Source organism: Felis catus, chromosome B2 (genome assembly GCF_018350175.1).
Source record: "Felis catus isolate Fca126 chromosome B2, F.catus_Fca126_mat1.0, whole genome shotgun sequence".
Taxonomy (NCBI): Eukaryota; Metazoa; Chordata; class Mammalia; order Carnivora; family Felidae; genus Felis; species Felis catus.
Window position 1 is genome coordinate 63,005,331 of NC_058372.1, and position 20,002 is coordinate 63,025,332.

General features: G+C 34.4%; 1 protein-coding gene across 2 annotated transcripts in view; it reads left to right on the top strand.

Moving 5' to 3' along the window:
• The window catches only part of COL19A1 (collagen type XIX alpha 1 chain), a 349,696-nt gene that overhangs the window by 71,447 nt on the left and 258,247 nt on the right, over nt 1–20,002 (top strand). For both annotated transcript variants that reach the window (XM_045057717.1, XM_045057718.1), the window contains exon 10: nt 6,209–6,262. In XM_045057717.1, coding sequence (XP_044913652.1) covers nt 6,209–6,262 — 54 coding nt within the window. The remainder of the gene's footprint in view (nt 1–6,208; nt 6,263–20,002) is intronic.

Sequence of the window (20,002 nt, forward strand, 5' to 3'; positions counted from 1 at the left end):
TGAGGTGTAAAGTTAAGTTGCTTATTTGAGACTTTTTGTGTTGCTTGTGGTAGGCATTTATCACAATGAACTTCCCTCCTGGAATTGCCTTTGCTGTATCTCAGAAATTTTGGTATGCTATATTTACATTTTCATTTGTCTCAAGATATTTTTTATCTCTCTTTTTATTTTTTCTTTGATCCATTGATTACTCAGTAGCATGTTGTTTAATATCCACATATTTGTGAATTTTTCAGTTTCTTTTTCATTTAATTAATTTCTAGTTGCACACCTCTATGGTTACAAGAGATGCTTGAAATGATTTCAGTTTCTTAAATTTAAGATTTGTTTTTGTGGCCTAACGTTTGATCTGTCTTGAAAAGTGTTCCATGTGCACTTGAAAAGAATGTGTATTTTGTTACTTTTGCATGGAATGTTCTGATCTTGGTGTATAATGCTTTCACTTTATTGTTGAGTTCATTTTGTTAATATTTTGTTGAGGATACTTGCATCTATGTTTATCAGGGATATTCATTTATAATTTACTTTTCTCGTGACTTGTTTCTCTTGTCTGCTGAGGAGTCCCACTTAAGATTCTTCCTTAGCTTCCTACCCTTTTCTTAAACAGCTCATCTTTGTTGAACTAATTCTAAGCAGTATCCCGTGTTTAGAGATCTGCCTTTCCCTTCTCCCTGCTGTATCAAAACTTAAGTGTTCTCTTTTCCACTTTTTAATATCATCTCTTTTGTTAGATACCTAAATAAATTAATTTGTGCTAGGCTTAGGAGTTGATTATGTTTTTGTTATCTTTCCAAGGTGAAACAGATTTAAATTCCATTCATGCCATAACTTGGAAGTCCATGGTTCTAAATTAACAAAATAATCTAAGTGGGCTCCTTATTTTAAAGGGTAGGAGACTGATGTCTGAGCAATGACTGATCCTTCAGACTTGCACAGCAAACTTCAACAAAGACAATCATAGGCATTTGACTCCTAAAGTAAGTTCTGCCCATTGTGGCTTGCATGGCAACTTTAGGAACCTTAGTAGCTGTTCAAAAGGGATTTTTGAAGTAGGATGGAGCATATAGTTTTGCCCTTTAAATCAAATTACTTGGGATAACTTTGCTGAATGCCACTAAACAATATCTAGTTCTAAGGACTACATCAGTCAAACTGAACATATAAATCATTATAGCAATAGCTAGTATTTACTGAATACTTACTATGTGCCAGACACTGAGAAGAGTGATTTACATATCTTTTCTTTTTGATCCTTAAAACTCTTCATGTTAAGTGTTGGTATTACTATTTTATAGAAGGCAAAACTGAAGTTTAAGGAGGTTAAATTATTGACCAAGGCCACGTGGTCAAGCTGGGATCTGAACCCCTAGACCTGTCAAATCCAGTGTCCTTCTCTTAATCAGTTTGCATTTTGAAGGTTGCTCTATATTTTAAAGCTCTTCAGTATTATTTGTGTTCTTTGATCATGGTACTTCCACTTGTAATACTCATTTTAATCCTTTTAACTTCATAAAGAAAGGCAACCCAATATTTTTATCCTCATTTTGCAACTGAGAAAACCATGCATGGGTAGAATGGTGTGCTCAAGGTAACATAATTAAGAGGACTCATAGAGTAGAGAGATCTGAATTAATCCCAACTCTTCTTAGGTTAGCAGTGTGAGCTTGGCCAAGCCACCCAGTCTCTTCATGTTTCATTTCCCTCATCTGTAAAGGAGGGTGTATAATCTATCAGTTCTATCTACATTGTAAGGTTGACACAAAGTACTTTGAAAATGCATATATGGCTTACTTGTTGGTTGATTGTGATGTGATGCACATTACCATTTTTTTAACTTGACTTTCTTATTCTTTGACTTACCAATTCTATCAATTTAAGATTACTGACATAGGAAGAAATTTCACATGTCAGTTTTAGAAAGGATAAAATACTTTAAAAATATCCTTGCCCCTGTTAAAAAATATTACATAAATATTAATAAAATCATTGTCACCTTTAAATGATTTTTTTAAAAGATTAAGTGCTGAGTCTCTCTTGTTAGAGCATATATCTTTTAAAGACTCATTCTTTCTCCTTACTCTTTAGTCATAAATAGATGTCTCCTTTAATATGTAAATATTCATTTTTCTTTTATTCGTTAATTTATCAGCAACTATTTTTTGAGTTCCTATTATTATAACAAAAAGTATACTAAGTTCTGGAGCTATAGCAGTAGTGAGAAAGCATAGGCTTACTCTCACTGAGTTTATAATCTAGTGTTGATTTGTTTAAGGAGTCTTTCCTCCCTCTGTAGGAAAGAAACCCAGTAGAAAAGAACTAGGAAGGAATTAGTAAAAATGATAATTAGCAAATTTATTTTATTCCAAATATATACAATATACAAGAAATGTATCTTAGGGTTACAATGTGTTATGTAACTTCCCACTTAAGGTATGTTTTTAAAATACTAACATTGGTTTTAGTGTCCAGACTACATGGAACTCATAATTGCAGGTGATTTTAGTAGCAAGGTAAAAACAGCTGGGATAAAATAAATTGATGATTTACAAAACAAGACAAATAATTGATTGGTATACTTCCTTTATTTTTTCAGTACAAGCACCAGCATTTGATTAAACCAGCATAGTACTTGCTATGTAATTATGACTTCAGATGACTGTGGCCATGAATGTGTTCCACTTTCCTGGCACTCGTAATAAACATAGATGTATTATTTCATTTTAAGGAGTTGATGATGAGTCTGTTCCTGTTCTTATACTGTGTGATCCTGCAACTTTAATGTGAAATAAATAAAGATGACTTTCCTCTGTGTTTAAGTCTGGTATGTAATTTTCATTATTAGACTAGGTGCACAAAATAATGCCTGCAGAGCTTGAAGATTGAAAGTCATTTGCTCTAAGGCATATTGAATAGTTAATTTTGTGAAATGATCAGAAGTGCAGTGTTACTAAGGGAACTAGATGTTCTCAAGGTTTTCCTTTTGGTTTTAAGACTGACAAAGGATATTTAGGACAGTATATTAGAAGGCTTACCTCTTTGGAACCTGAACCACTTGAGAGTGAATCCTGTCCCTCTCTTACTTACTTTAAAAATGATACTTAATAATACCTAGTCAATGCTTTATTGTGAAGAAGGAATACAATAAAATGTATATAAAATATTGAGTGCTAGAAACTGTCACATAATAGGAACTGAAAAAATATGTTTCTTCTGCTTTTCTATCCACAGTATAATCTTCACATGTTGAAGGAGAGATGGAGATAATCCTTTTGAGTTCAGTTTCTTATGTGACTTGACCAAAAACGAAATAATCTTCATTTGTAAAATAATCCCGTAGAATTTGCAATTGATTACATATTTTAGTATATAAAAATCTCAGATAGTTATTGTGTGGTACTTGTAGTAAATATTAATAATTTATTGATAGTTCATTTCTTAAAAAGATCACTTAATGATGTAAGTATTTCATTCAAATCTGTGTCTTCTGTTCCCAATATTATTTCACAATGAATAATCCTGTCAGGAAATCCTTTCCTACCTGGGTCAAAATCCACCCGTGGCTTCCTTTCTCCCTCAAGGTGAACACTGAAGCTCTTGCCTTGGCTACAAGGCTTTGCATAATGTGTAGAGCTCTCCCTATCCCTACCTCTCCACTCCCTATATTGTCTCCTACCATTTCCCCTGTTCACTCCTGCTCCAGGGCCTTTACATCAGGTTACATATACCTGGGGTTTCTTTAGATATCCATCTAGCTCTCTCCTTCAAACCATTTAGGTTCTTGCTCAGAAATCACTTTAAAATAAAAAGCCTCTTCTGATATCTTTATATAAAAAGCATCCCTTCATTCCACCTCTATCTTCTTTCTTAGCATTTTTAGTGTCACTTGACTTGTTAAAATTATGTCTCTATTTATTTCCTCCACTAGAATAGAAGTTTTGTGAGCAACATACATAGAACAGCACCTAATAGGAGTTGAATGAATAAATGAGCATCACACCTGAAAGTCTAAATCATCAAGTCAGCTCTTCCTAGAACCTATAAATTCAGGTGCCCCAATTGCCTAGGGTACTTTGCCAAGCGCAAAGAGTCAGTTTACAGAGAAAGAACTAGATATGCTAAATCATAAAGGACAGTTATATTTTTCACTATTGTTTGTTCTACTACACTTTTTCTTTTAAAACACAAGTTAGTGACCTGATTAGTTTTAGCTTCATATTGCCAATTAGTAATGAAGAATCAGAAATATTTGGAAAAAAATGTTTGGGATTAATTTAATGTTTATCTTTACTTGCCTATATTCTCATCCATTCTTCATTAATATGATACTGCCTTGTTTTTTCTTTTTATAAAAATGATGACCCTCTCTCATGGAGTAAGATGGTTTGAAATTCAACTGCTGCTTGTATTTGAACACTTATATGTGATCAGTATTCTGTATCAGGGCACCTAATCAAATTGTGTCATCTGTTCAAGAGTAAACTCTGGGTTTCATTATTTGAAATAACAATCACTACTTTTCTTTCATTCAAACTCGATTATTATAATGTTCTGAATTTTTTAATTCCCTTTTTCTTAGCAAATGTACTTAGCAACCTAATTATGTAGCAACCACATTACTTTCTCAGTTCTTTAAAACTCTGGCTAATACCCTCACCCACTTCAAAGTTGAAATGCCCTCAGAGTTTTATAAAATAGCAGCTCAATTTCAATGTCCCTGAACCTAAGGGAGAGTATGATCTGAGTTCTATTTGAGGAATAATTTTCCAGTTTATTTTTGAATTATTATCTTCCACATATTGAGTTAATTTCCCAAAAAGTATAGGCTTTATTAAATGATTACCTTGCTGACATACTTCTAGAGGAAATCAAAACAGTTTAAAATGGTACAAGTTAACTTACCTGACTCTATAGTCAGAAACTTTGGTACTGATTCCTTTCTAGTCGGGAAAAAAATATGTATTTTTTTCAATCTGACTTTATTCATATGCTCATACTATAGCCACACCACACCAATAAAAAATAATTGTCTCAAAATATGTTCACAATTTTTTGAAAGAAAAAAATTGCTTAGTAGCAACCTCTCAGAGGTGGGATTTAATATCGACCTTTGACTTTCTATGTCAATATAAGAAATAAATAATATTTCTTTAACCTTTCTAATCTAATATTGAATATATTTGATTTATTTTATTTTGTATCAATTTTTGTATCAATTTTCATATCAGTTTTATCCAACCTGATATAATCTCATCTAATGTCTAGAAACTTGAAGTTAAAATTTGCCTGTGTGCCTAAAATCTGAAATTAACATACTATATCAGTATAACATGGTGTTATTTGTTCATGAAATTCCGATATATTTCTTAATTTCTACCACACATTGGTGATAGAGAAACTCATCCAAAAAGTTTATATTATTTTTCACCATTTCAAGCATATTTATTAGACTGAATTTGTGGTAGAGCCATTAAGGCAGATATAGGTAACATATCAGCTTCATTGAGATTATTTTTTCCAGTTTAGATGGAAGAGCAGGGAAGCTAACAATTAGATTGGCCCAGCTGTGAGATTTTTCCCAGAGGATATAATGGAAGATCAGGCACATTAATGAAACATATATGGGTACCTTCGAGTCTAATCTTTCACAACTAGGGTGGCTGGGTAGCTCAGTCAGTTAAGCAGCCAACTCTTGATTTTGGCTCAGGTCATGATCTCATCGTTCATGAGTTTGAGCCCATGTCGGGCTCTGCGCTGACAGCACAAAAGCCTGCTTGGGATTCTCTGTCTCCCTCTCTCTCTGCCCCTCCCATGTTCACGCTCTCTCTCCCTCAAAAATAGATAAATAAAACATTTAAAATTTTGTGACTTATTTGAATTGAAAGCATGAAGTATTAGTTAAGATGAAAGCAATAGAATCATTCCTAATCTTTATAAGTATAAAAGAAATGACAAAGTTGAATTATATGTATTTGTGTAGAGAATGTCTAGTTTTAGTTTTTACTAGCCCTTTGATATTTATTACTTTCCAACATTTTGATAACTTATTGTCAAAAGTATAGTTTAATGACTTGTAGACAATATGAGGAATGAACTCAGGGAACAAACTTTGGTGCAAGGAAAAGCAACTTATCTGTGCAATGGTAGATTCTCTCTACATTAGCAATTAATATACCTTTAAAAAAACCTAATGAGCATTTCTTTATTTTAGGGTTCAGGTGGTATTAAAGGTGAATTTGGTGCTCCTGGAATTCCTGGGGAAAAGGTATGTGGATTTGCAATTTGTTTAAGTTTTGTGCCTGTTTTATTTTTTTAAATTGTTATTATATTTTTAAATTTAAATCCAAGTTAATTAACATATAGTGTAATAATGATTTCAAGAATAGAATTTAGTGATTCATCACTTATATATAACACCTAGTGCTCCTCCCAATGAGTGCCCTCCTTAATGCCCATCACCCATTTAGCCCGTCCCCCCCCCTACACCCACCAGCAACCCTCAGTTAGTTCTCTATATTTAAGAGTCACTTATGCTTTGTCTCCCTCTCTGTTTTTATCTTATTTTTGCTTCCCTTCCCTTGTGTTCATCTGTTTTGTTTCTTAAATTCCACATATGAGTGAAATCATATAGTATTTCTCTTTCTCTGACTGACTTATTTCAGTTAGCATAACACACTCTAGTTCCATCCATGTTGTTGCAAATGGCAAGATTTAATTCTTTTTGATCACTGAGTAATATTCTATTGTATCTATATACCACATCTTTATCCATTCACCAGTCAGTGGACATTTGGGCTCTTTCCATACTTTGTCTATTGTTGATAGTGTGGCTGTTTTAAAAGGTTGTACCAGATAGGAAGAGAAAATATACAGAATAAGTCTGATTGTTAAGAGGTCAGCAAACTATGGCCCTGTAGCGGGCTGCCAAAAACTCCCAGTGTATGATTTTGTAATTAATGTTGTGGTGGAACACAACTACACTCATTTGTTTTCATATTGTCTTAGGCTGCTTTTATGCCACGTGGCAGTGGTAGGTAAGTGTGGCAGAGATCAGATGGCCTACAAAGTCTAAAATATTTACTGTCTGGTCCTTTGGAGAAAAAACTTGCTGACCCCTGCTCTGGAACATTTCCCATTATTACAAGAGCCCCAAAGCTTCTTAGTTTCATTATTTTATGTTATGCTATAGTATCTTTTCATACATATTTCACTGTAGACATAAATTAAACATCTAAAAATATAGTACCACACGAGATGTTATAAATAAAAATACGAGATATGTTGATCCATCAATAAAATGCTATAAATATAGTATTTATCTCCTAAAATGGTTGATTTTTCACATCATCTTTTTTAGTACTGTAAAGATAATTCTGCATGATGAATTTACTCACAAGAGGTTAGTGTGGCCATTCAGCATCTTATTTAAGTTCAATTTTGTTTTATACATTTTTTATTTGAGTATAATTGGCATGCAGTGTTACATTAGTTTCAGGTGTACAACATAGTGATTGAACAAGTCTATAGGTTATGCTGTGCTCACTGCAAGTGTAGCCACCGTCTGTCACCGTACAACGTTATTACAGTAGCACTGACTATTCCCCCATGCTGTGCCTTTTATTCCTGTGACTTACTCATTCTGTATATTTGTTCAGTTTTTATAGAAACTTTGAAATTGTTATGTTTGTAAATTAAACTGCAATTAGTTTGTCTTATTTTTCATGATTTCTGAGTGTGTGTGTAGGCATATACACACATAACTTAAACTGCTTAATTATTAAAGTGTCACATGTTGATGCTAAGAAAATTTCTTCTTCAGTACACTAAGTTTAGGGTAGGTTTATGTAGCCGTTTTAGCTGCCCTAATTATCAAGTGAGTCCATTGTGCCTCATTATCCAGAAGGCCTTGACCCTGTGGTTATTAACATACAGTTGTCACAGGAGTACCTGAAGCTGAAGTGGCGGGAAGGTTCAGAAATTGTCAGATAGTTTTTGAGTCCTTCTTAATTGTGTCTGAGAGCTGACTGCTTCATTGCTGCTGCTTTTTCATTTTAGAAATTATTCAGCCCCATATGCAATTTTCCTTACTCTTCCTGTAGTAGTATAAATATTAGACTCAGTAAAATCTTTGTGGAATGATACCTTGCCACAATCTAATATTTATTTGGGATGCTGTCCTCTTTTTTTTTATTAAAAAATTTTGTTTTAATGCTTATTTATTTTTTGAGAGAGAGATAGAGTGACAGGGTGCAAGCAGGGGAGGGGCAGAGAGAATGGGAGACGCAGAATCCGAAGCAGGCTCCAGGCTCCAAGCTGTCAGCACAGAGCCCGACACGGGGCTTGAACTCATGGCCTGAAAGATCATGACCTAAGATGAAGTTGAACGCTTAACTGACTGAGCTACCCAGGCACCCCCACTGCGATTCTCTTTTTAACTAAGCTTACTGATGACATTAATTGCAGACTCTTTAGAAGTAAACATTTATTCAAAAGTCTAATTCCTTCAAAATGCTTTTTCCTCTACAGAATACGACTCAGTCACCTATCTCCTAAGGAGATTGCCCCTAGTCAAAATTTGCTTTATACACTTATTCCACCATAATAATAATCAGATTTTTTGGATTTCAGATCATTGAGATTTTTTGAATTACTTTGAATATAGGAACTTTGTTTAAGCCAAATGCAGAATCACTGGAGTACTTGGACTATAAAATAGATTATAGATCATTGGACATCTTTACAATGGGAAGTAAAGTTGATATAATTTTATACAGTAAATTATGGGGAAGCAGGATAACATTCTCCTGGAATACTTTAGAGTAGAATTTGCTAAGATTTGTTTAAAATACCATTAATTTCATTACTCCAAAGTGACATCTCTTGGATCCTATTGGTGAAAACCAGGTGTAAATTGCTACTGATTGTGGAGGAGGCTCTCAGCTCCTAAGAGGTGCTGTCAACAGACTGAATTCAGTACAAGAACTAGATAAAGTAATGAACAGGCTCAAATCAGTCAAAATAATATCAATCAAGGGCCATGACAGTAAGAAAGTAACAGGCTGGAATGTTAAATATGCAAGCTAAGCAATTCTCTGCAATACATAATTTCTTAGAAAAGAGAGGACATTTTTGGCAGAGTGAAGGAACTGGAGCAAGATGTAGTGTTGCAGAGACAAACACTACTCAGAACTAAAGATTTTCCTAGAAGCTCAAATTTATAGAAAGAATTTAATGTGATGATCTGTACTACAATGAAAGTAAAACTTCAATGAATATAAAGACATATACCAGCTACTAATTAACTGGTTGAGCCTAGTAATTCTGGGAAATGGAAGCCTCAGCCCTTGGAGTCCATTTGGTTGAAATGGTGATGCAGTCAGTCTCACAAAATCAGTGAGCTTCAGTGTCTATGTGAAGACACTGTCTCCAGGGAACTTAAAAGCTAATGTGAAAAATGGATAAAGAAGTGTCATATGTATATACATATGTGTGTGTGTGTGTGTGTGTGTGTGTGTGTGTGTGTATATATATATATGTTATATATATATATATGTTATATATATATATATATATATATATATATATATATATATATATATATATATATAACATTAGTCAGCCATAATAAAGAATGGAATCTTGGCCATTTGCAACCACATGGATAGATCTAGAGAATATAAAGCTAAGCAAAAGAAGTCAGAGAAAGATGAATACCATATGATTTCACTCATATGCACAATTTAAGAAGCAAAATAAATGAACAAAGAAAAAAAGAGACAGCACAAAAAATGGACTCTTAACTATAGAGAACAAACAGATGGTTACAAGAGGGGAGGTGGTGGTGGGATTAGAGAAATAGATGAAGGGAGAGTACACATCATGATGAGCAGTGAGTTATATATAGAATTGTTGAATCACTATAGTTTATACCTGAAACTAATATAACACTGTATGTTAACCATATTGGAATTAAAATGAAAAACTTAATAAAAAAAGTAATGTGATTAAAGGGAAGCTGTATCAATGGTGTTCTAAAACCAATGCAGATTGTCCTAGCAAATACTCTGTTTCTACAAGCAGTTTTCTTTGGGTCTAGTTTATTTGAGTTGCTCTTAGAGCCTCACAGACAGAATTCATGCAGCTTCCAATGGCGTTAAACATGGTATCAGACTACACTTAGCTATTGGATCCTGGTTTCATGAATCTTCAGAGACTCTCCTCAGTGACTAATACCAGTATCCATAGAATCACGACTCTTTGACCATAGCCTGTCCTCAAGATCAGAGTCACTGGTGGTACCAGGTCTGCTTCTATCTTGTCACTTATTTCACCTGTTAAAGGGATGCAACATTCTTAAGTGAAGAAATGTCACCTGAAGAGTGTTTTTCTTGCTTCCATAATCCACAGGTTACTGTTTATTTAAGATAACTCTAATGATGGGCACCTGGGTGGCTCAGTCAGTTAAGCATCTGACCTTGGCTCAGGTCATGATCTCATGGTTCATGAGTTTGAGCCCCGCGTCAGGCTCTGTGCTGACAGCTCAGAGCCTGGAGCCTGCTTCAGATTCTATGGCTCCCTCCTGCTTGTGCTCTGTCTCTCCTTCTCTCAAAAAATAAATAAATATTAATTTTTTTTAATTTAAAAATAAAATAACTAATGAATATGTACAGAATAAACATGACAACAAAGCTACTATGTTATCTAATGGCATGGCTAATAAGTTTTAAATATTGACTCCAGTAAGGATATGTCAATTTTTCTTAATTTTTAAAATTTAAAAGTTTTAAAGTTATAGTTGTGAAGATGAGCACTTATATTTGAGGTAAAAATACTTCCATTGTTGTAAGATGAAAATAACTTGATTGATTTTTCTGAGTAAATTTCCAAAGAAAATTATTAGTTCTTAAAGTATGATGTATTCTCAGAACTGTATCTCCCACATCTGGCTTAATGTAACTCATACTTATCTCCCAGACTATTCATATAGCATCCCCAGGCTTAACTTTGATTCTTCTTCTCAGCATTAGTACTTCTTTCAGGATCTTTTTCTTAGAAGTAGAAATGCTTAAGGGTTCTGTTAAAAGATAAAAAAAAAAAAAAGATGAGTTTTCTCACTTGGAACAAGAACATATGCAAAGTGCCATAGAACATATATCTCTGGTATAATATTCTCAAAGTAAAACTTTCTTAATTTTTTAAGGTTCACTATTTAAACTAGAAAGCTGATTTATGTTAATGCAGTGAAGCATATTCTGAGCAGTGTAGAATTTGTATTTTAGCTACATTTTATACTTACATCCAGTGTGATACCATAATAAATTAAGTGATTTGCATATAAATCCTATTATTCTAAAACAGACCTACACTTTGAAGTTTGGCTAGGTGATAGCAGTAAATTTTTTAAGTCAAAGCTTTGAACAAACTATTAGTTTCTTCTGAGGCCCAGGAGAAAAATAGTACACTAAGCAACACTATATTATGAAATCAATTTATGGGATATGTCAAGTCATGGAGAACGAAGAACTTTAGCATTTAATTAGGTTATTTTATGATTCCAATACTCATCACCTTATGTAGACTTGCACTAGGCATTCTAAACTTATATCTACAACCGTATAGCCAACACACTGCAAACAAATAACTGTCCCCTATACATTTATGCCAGCACAGCAAGTATCATTAGTTATTTGTAACTGGTGACTTCTGGGAAGCGTGGTTGGACAGAAGCCACTGTCAGTCAAAATGAGTAAATTGGATGGTCTAATTTCCATTGACAAGTAAAACACTTAATGCATAAGATCACATATGCATGCACCCATACATATATGCATGCACCCACATATGAACACACGTGCTCACAACTCATCATGGTATGCGGTGGAAAATGAGATGAAGATATGGATACTGGGAGCAAATCCTGCCCACAGTATTACCTTCAAACATACCAGTCAAAGCATTCTTGTATTAATTATTTGAATATTTCAAACAAAAAATTACCTTATTCTCTATTTCACATATATATGTTAAATATGTTTTCTGAGAAGTGGGGATACTTTTTAAAAATAGGAATAATTATTTTCTAGCCATCTTAATCCTAATAATGTGATAGTAAAAGTTGAATAAATACAGAACCTAACTGCTAAAACCAATTTTCTGTTTGCTTAATTACTTATAATTTGTTCCTAAAATGTTTATTTTACTAAGAAAACTTTCATGAAAATAACTTTTTTTCCCACAGAGTAGGTATGCAATAAATGATAGCCATCACTGTTGTGCCATTCAGATCCTAACTATCCAGAGTTAGATGGCCTATGTTTGAATTGCAGCTCCAATCCTCACTTTTTAATTTTAGGGAATGTCTCTTGGTTTCTTCTAAGTTTTCTCTTTTTTAAAATAGGCATTATATTGTATCTACTTATAGTTTTGTCTTAAGGATTAAATGAGATTATTCATAAAAGTGGCAGCTCAGTGCCTGATCTATAAATATAGAAGTCTCCGCTTATCAGTGGTCAACTGCAATCTGGAACAGATGGTCCTGGTTAGAAGGTCAGTAGTAGCCTAACAGTACGTCATTCACCTCACTTCATCTCATCACATAGGCATTTTATGGTCTCACATCATGACAACAAGAAGGGTGAGTACAGTACAATAGGATATTTTGAGAGAGAGAGAGATCATATCCACATAACTTTTATTAAGAATATTGTTATAATTCTATTTTATTATCAGTTATTTTGTTAATCTCTTACTGTGCCTAATTTATAAATTAAACTTTATCATAGATGTGTATGTGTAGGGAAAGCCAGTGTATGTAGGGTTTGATACTATCTGTGGTTTTAGGTCTTGGAAGGTATTCCTTGCAGATAATGGGGGCAGGGGGAAAGTATATCTATTTGGTAAATAGATATAATTTTAAAAGAAAATAGTTTGATGATTCTATTATTCTAAGTTTAGGCTTACTTTGAAACTAAAGTAGAACTCATTTGAGGGAATTTATATTATTTATTCAAAATACATTTAGTGAAAAACGTTGAAAGTCACACATATTTTAGATAATTTTGACCTCTAAAAGCAAATTAAATTTTCATGTTAGCAAACCAATTAATTTTCTATTTAACTGAAATACGTATGAGCATATCCTTTTACAATAATAATAATAATAGTCATTTACTCAATTATTATGTGCTAAACACTGTCAAAGGACTTCTTTGCATTGTTTTATTCATTTCTCACAGAATCTCTGAGGTAAGATTCATTATCATCCGTATTTCACAGATTAAGAAACTAAGAAAGTATAAAAACTTCCCCAAAGTTTCATAGCTAACAGGTAGTGGGCCAGAATTTAAATATTACCCATATGTGTTCATAGCTCTTACACCTTCACCGTATCATCTCATCTTGATAGCTTCTCAAGTATATACATTTCCTTTGCACAGAGAGTTCTGAATTAGCTCTTAACTTCATTTGCCTACAGCCTGGAGAGGGAACTGTAGAGAGAGTTTCCTAAATTCTGCTGCAGGGAGGGCTGTGTTCTTTCTCTTTACATCCATGGACCTCTTTTAAAGTCTACCCAGCCGGAGAGATTCTGACTCTCCCACCCTAAGAAAATTGTATCCACCAAAATAAAATCTTCATCATATTTTTTTCACCAAATGAAAGTATTTTGTTTAACTTTACCTTCCAAAATAAGTATTATGAAGACAACATGATTTTATTTTGTTTGGTTTTCAATTTCAAAATTATATTTGAAATAAGCTTTTAAAATTCCCATACCTGGACTGTCTGGAGATCCTTATCTGCCCTGCACACCCACCGCTGCAGACCAATCATGGCCACACTCTCCAGATTACCTTACCTCAACAGCTAGCCTAGAAAATTCTCTTTATGTTCTCTATGAACAAATAAGGTATATACAATATAAATTACTTTTGGTATATACAAGGTATATACAATATAAATTACTTTTGGTCATACATTTATTATATATTCTTTTGGTCAGAAACAAAAGTTTAATTTAGCATGATGAGTTTTTTTTTTTAAATATTGAACTTCTAGAGATAAAAAGCCATATGCATTAAAGCACTTAAGAAGTATATCTGATAAAAAAAGAATGAAATCTTGCCATTTGCAACTACGTGGGTAAGAGGCATTAAGGAATCTACTCCTGAAATTATTGTTGCACTATATGCTAACTTGGATGTAAATTAAAAAATTAAATTAAATTAAAAAAAGAAGAAGTATATCTGATAATGTGATGAGAGAGTTGCCAAGTTACATGACTTAAAAACAGCCAGGCTAACTATTCTCATACCGAAGAGCTTTGTGTGAGGCACTTTTTGTCATGAACTCTGGAGCCCCCAGTCTCTGCTGCTGTGGGGTGAGATTGAGCTGGGCACACCCACTGTTCCCTATCTGCCTTTGTATTCCTTTTGGGTTGGAAAATGAAATGACTGCGATCTCTGAATCTTGATCTTTCCCTTAAAAAGACATTTTATGAGAAGACCTCAGCTTCAGGAAATAAAGGCAGATGATGTTACCATTTATGAAAGTGCAGACAAGGCCAGTAGCTATTGTGAATTGTAATGAACCCTGAGACAGCCCTGCTCCTGATGTAGCATTCATGCCTTAGAGACTCAGAAACTTATAGGTGTTTATTGGAAAAGCTAGAGAATTTTTTAAAGCTATTTGGCTTTCTATCTGTATTACCTAGTTTCACCTCATTTCCCATTGAAATTTAGAATTAATATTAATTTCAGAAGTCTTCCCAAGTTTAAAAAAATAGTTAAAACACCTATTTGTGTGAGACAATTTATTGTAGGAATCGAAACACTAAATGAGAAAAAGAAAGAAGAAAGAAAGAAAGAAAGAAAGAAAGAAAGAAAGAAAGAAAGAAAGAAAGAAGGGCAATTCACCTTTATTCTAACAATGGGATATTTCCTTTCTATGAACTTGTCAAATTTACAAAACAAGTATGAGCCATGTTAGAGAAAATACCTCTTAAACTGAGAATCATCTATATACTTCTGTATTTCAGAAAATTCTTCAGCAAATGAAACAGTCAAATCTGGACATAGGATTAGACTTCTTATCACAACCAGTATTCATAGAAAACATGGCCACAATGAAAACAGTTTTGTCAACCTACTGTTGTCTCACTTATTAAAGTTACAAGAATGATACTTGAATTATCAGTGAAAAATTATCGCCTTTTCATGGAGTAATCCTCATTTCATTGTCTTATTTGTAGGCATTATTTTGATTCAATATAGCAGTAAGAAGCAGAAACCTGAGAATGACAGAGGGAATAGGACAGGAAAAAGAAAAAGAAACTTGCTCACTCTGCAGTTGATTTTATTTCTTAATGGTTTCTTATTCCCTTCTAATGCCTTCCACTCACACCCCAAGAAGAGCAGTTGGCAAAGAACACAACAGATGGATGACAAGCTCAACACATGCAGTGGATCTGGCACCCAGGCACTTGACTTTTATTTGCTAAACAGCCAGATTTCGAGAACTTAGTCTGCTGATGTTCCTACTTGGTTTAATGCACTATGAGAATCTAGCACATAAATATTAAAATATTGCCATAGAAAGATCACACGGTCTCTGTTTCTCTGCATAGTTTAGTGGCTAATTATTTTATTCTTTATTTAAAGGGGTAGATGGTATTTGATAAAGACATCTATAATTTCAGATTAGAGTTTTCTAAAAGCGTCTCTGTCTAAAGGAAACAGACATAGCCAGTGTAAGGTACCGAATGAACTTGTTAGATACTAAGTAGAGGATTTGAGAGCGTGATCACAGATGATTGGTACCTTTCTTCGCTTCGACCATCACTGCATTTTCACACATTACCAGATTCAAAGCTCAAGAAAAATTACATCTTCTTGGTAAAGTCTCGTTGACACAAGACGAATTAACAGCCCCTTCACTCTGCTCACATAGTATTTTATTTACATTATCGCTATAGTTTGTGTCTTTGTCTCTACTGTGAGATCCAGGAGAACAAGGTCTTGTAACTGCAGCACTTGACCCAGCATATGGCACCTGATTGATTCTAGATAAATGTTTGTTGATTTATTCAGAACTCAAGTGGACTTAGCCCAAGGCCAATAAAGAAAAGAAATTGAAGATGATTGTTAGAAAACTGTGCTGAGGGGTAGTTGGAAAAGGCAGTGGTGCTTCAGTACAAGTCTTCTGTACTTTCCGCAAAAGCATGCTTCAGGGAAATAGGAAGGTAGGAAAATCTCTTATCTACCTAGCAAAGCTTGCAGATGCTGCTTCCTAGAGTGAAATCTAATAAAAGTGTGTGCAGCTACAGAATTTGTTTCCCATTTTCTCTTGGAGAAACTATGTTCTTTCTTCTCTTCCAAGCATAAACCTGAAGAAGTTATCATGCTCTTTTTTCCAAATAAGGTTTGAAAAAATTCTCCTGACTTTCTTACAACATTGCTAAGGCATATTCTTTCTCCATATCTTCACAACGATTTACCTCAGGGCTAAAGATAAATAACCAATGACTTCGCTAGTGCGAAGTGCATTTAAGCTTCAGTAGAAGTAATTGATATGGAGTAGAACTATAAATTACTCATCACGAGGAATACTTTGGACAGGAAATAGTTTGCACTTACTAGTATCTCACTGACCTCAATTAGGGGCTTACTGATGACACTTTCCTTCTCTTTATATCTTACATCATCTTTCACTTGTTAGAATGCTTGATTCAGATGTCAGTTACTACACTTTGGATATTTCAGGAGATGATTCACATTAAATGTCTTCTATTTCCCTAGTACTTTTATGAAGCTTTGAGTTTACTTAAATACTGTTTTATAACTCATCTCAGAATATAGTGAAATCCAAAACACTTGTTCTTGACAAATCCACTTAAAAAATCATCACAAGTACATAGGAGCCCAGATTTTTAGTGGGCTCTACAACATTGTCCAACGCCCAGTTCCCTAACTTTGTTAGATATGGAAAGAGTTGTTTACCTGTCCAAATAATTTCAAAGTTACTTGTTTTCTTGTTTTTTTTTAATTTTAATAACTCAGTATAATTTTCATTCCATCAATTTATAAAAGGATTGTAAGATATATTCCCTCAAAAGAAAAACTTAATGGTTGTAGTTGACTACAAGCTCAGTGTATACTTAAGCAATTCAACTTTAAAACAACAAGTTGTGTTAATATAAGTACTATATAGTATCCAGAACAAGAAGTGTGTGTGTGTGTGTGTGTGTGTGTGTGTGTGTGTGTGTGTGAGACCCTCCTGTTTTTATTCTATGTGGTGAGATCATTTCTGGAGTGATGTGCTGAATTCTGAGTTCCATATTTTAGCAGATATATTGGCTGACCAATGTGCACCCAGAAAACAGTAACTAACATATTAAGGGACTCCAAACTATCATTTGAAAAATTATTGGTTTACTGAATAGGCTTGATAGTGACACAAAGGGATGTCATACATAAGACCAATAAGATATTTTTCCTTTGTAATATAACACTAATGAGCAAAAGGGCGCCTGGGTGGCTCAGTCCATTAAGCGTCTGACTTGGGCTCAGGTCATGATCACATGGTTCATGGGTTCAAGCCCTGTGTCAGGCTCTGTGCCCACAGCTCGGAGCCTGGAGCTTGCTTTGAATTGTATGTCTCCTTCTCTCTCTACCACTCTCTTGCTCATGCTCTGTCTCTGTCTCTCTCTCTCTCTCTCTGTCTCTCTCATAAATAAACTTAAAAAAAAACACTAGTGGGCAGAAATTTGGGGAAGGTTAATTTGACTTCAGAAAGCATTATTGCAGTATTTGCATATAGAGTTGTTTTGTTCTGCTCTCCAAAATACAAATTAAACAGCAAAAGTGTCTGACTACTGAAGTTTCCAGTAGAGTCAGTACCTCGACAAATGTTTTGACGGAGGTGGTGGATAAAAAGGTATGAATTTATTCTTGTCCCTATGTGAAAAACTGCCCATCCTGCTCATTTTCTAAGTATGTGCACTTGTGTATACTTGTGTCCCCAATACATGTACATTCAGGTTAATAGTTTTTGAGATGGTAGATGTTGGGTTCAGCTACCACTAACTCCCCATATTTACATTACTATGATTAAGACATGTATCAACCATATATTGCCTTTAAGTGGGCTGGTTTTCCCTTCTTTGAAATGACCCATAAGAATAAGTAATAATAGGATCTCACTCATTTTATGGTTAAGAATGATATAAATTTGCCTTATCCTGAACATTAATACGATAATATATCCCCATGTGTTTGCTGCATTAAAGATCAAATACATATGAATAATTCAAAAAGTTTGAAGTTTTAAACCCTATAAGGTATACAGTTTTTTAACTTGATGATTTACTTCTTGGAATGAAGTCCAAGAAAATAGAAGGAAAAAATAATCCTCCCTGAAATAAAAGACTTAGATTGGATGAGATGTCTGAAAAAAAAAAAGGTGTATATTCTATTTCCTGAAATGCTTAGTTGAGTGGCAACAATTTAAGAACCATAAAAATTCAATTTTTGAAGATTACGTCCTGAGTAAAGCAGATGTATAGTCGGAAACATAGAGGTCAAGTTAGTGATACACAAAATCAAAATCAGATTTACTTTTAGCTGCCTCTTTTATTGGTTTTCATGCTAGAATTCTGGCATTCCATTTCAGATGTTTCTTCCAGCTATTTCGCTCAACATTCAATTTAAGTAAATTTTCTCTTAATAAAATGAGTTAATTAGTAGGATAATACTGATATATTTCCAAGTGTATGCTATATTTGTAAAGGAGATTAAGTTACTGGAAAATGTACTGTAGAATGAAATGATGGGCCACATTAAATTTTTAAATATAGAAACAGTATTTTAGTAGGATCTCAGACTCTTTTTTTTTTAATGTTTTTTATTTCTTAGTGTGTGTGTGAGAGAGAGAGAGTGCATATGTGTGTGCAGGCAGGGAGAGGGGCAGAGAGAGAGGGAGAGAGGCTCCCAAGCTAGCACAGAGTCATGTGGGGCTCTACACAGGACTTCACACAGGGCTTCACGCGGGGCTCATTACAGGGCTCATTGTGGAACTCAATCCCACAACCTGAGCTGAAACCAGGAGTCAGGCGCTCAACCAACTGAGCCACCCACGCACCCCACATCTCAGACTTTTATTTTTTTTATTTTTTTAAATATATGAAATTTATTGTCAAATTGGTTTCCATACAACACCCAGTGCTCATCCCATAAGATGCCCTCTTCAATACCCGTCACCCACCCTCCCTCCCACCCCCATCAGCCCTGAGTTTGTTCTCATTTTTTAAGAGTCTCTTATGCTTTGGCTCTCTCCCCCTCTAACCTCTCTCTCTCTTTTTTTTTTCCTTCCCCTCCCCCATGGGTTCCTGTTAAGTTTCTCAGGATCCACATAAGAGTGAAACCATATGGTATCTGTCTTTCTCTGTATGGCTTATTTCACGTAGCATAACACTCTCCAGTTCCGTCCACGTTGCTACAAAGGGCCATATTTCATTCTTTCTCATTGCCACATAGTAGTCCGTTGTGTATATAAACCACAATTTCTTTATCCATTCATCAGTTGATGGACATTTAAGCTCTTTCCATAATTTGGCTATTGTTGAGAGTGCTGCTATGAACATTGGGGTACAAGTGCCCCTATGCATCAGTACTCCTGTATCCCTTGGGTAAGTTCCTAGCAGTGCTACTGCTGGGTCATAGGGTAGGTCTATTTTTAAGTTTTTGAGGAACCTCCACACTGTTTTCCAGAGTGGCTGCACCAGTTTGCATTCCCACCAACAGTGCAGACTTTTACATCAGAGTGTGGATACCCAACTTTTTAAACCAAAACAAAAAAAAATCACCACAACATAGTATATAACTTTCAATTTTCTGGGCTTACATGTAGTTACAAGCAAATTTCCATTTACTTGTTTAATCTGCCTTTCTTTGCTTGGTCTCTTTGGGACTAGGTTTATAAACCATAGCCCTGGGGAATGTGATTTCTTATC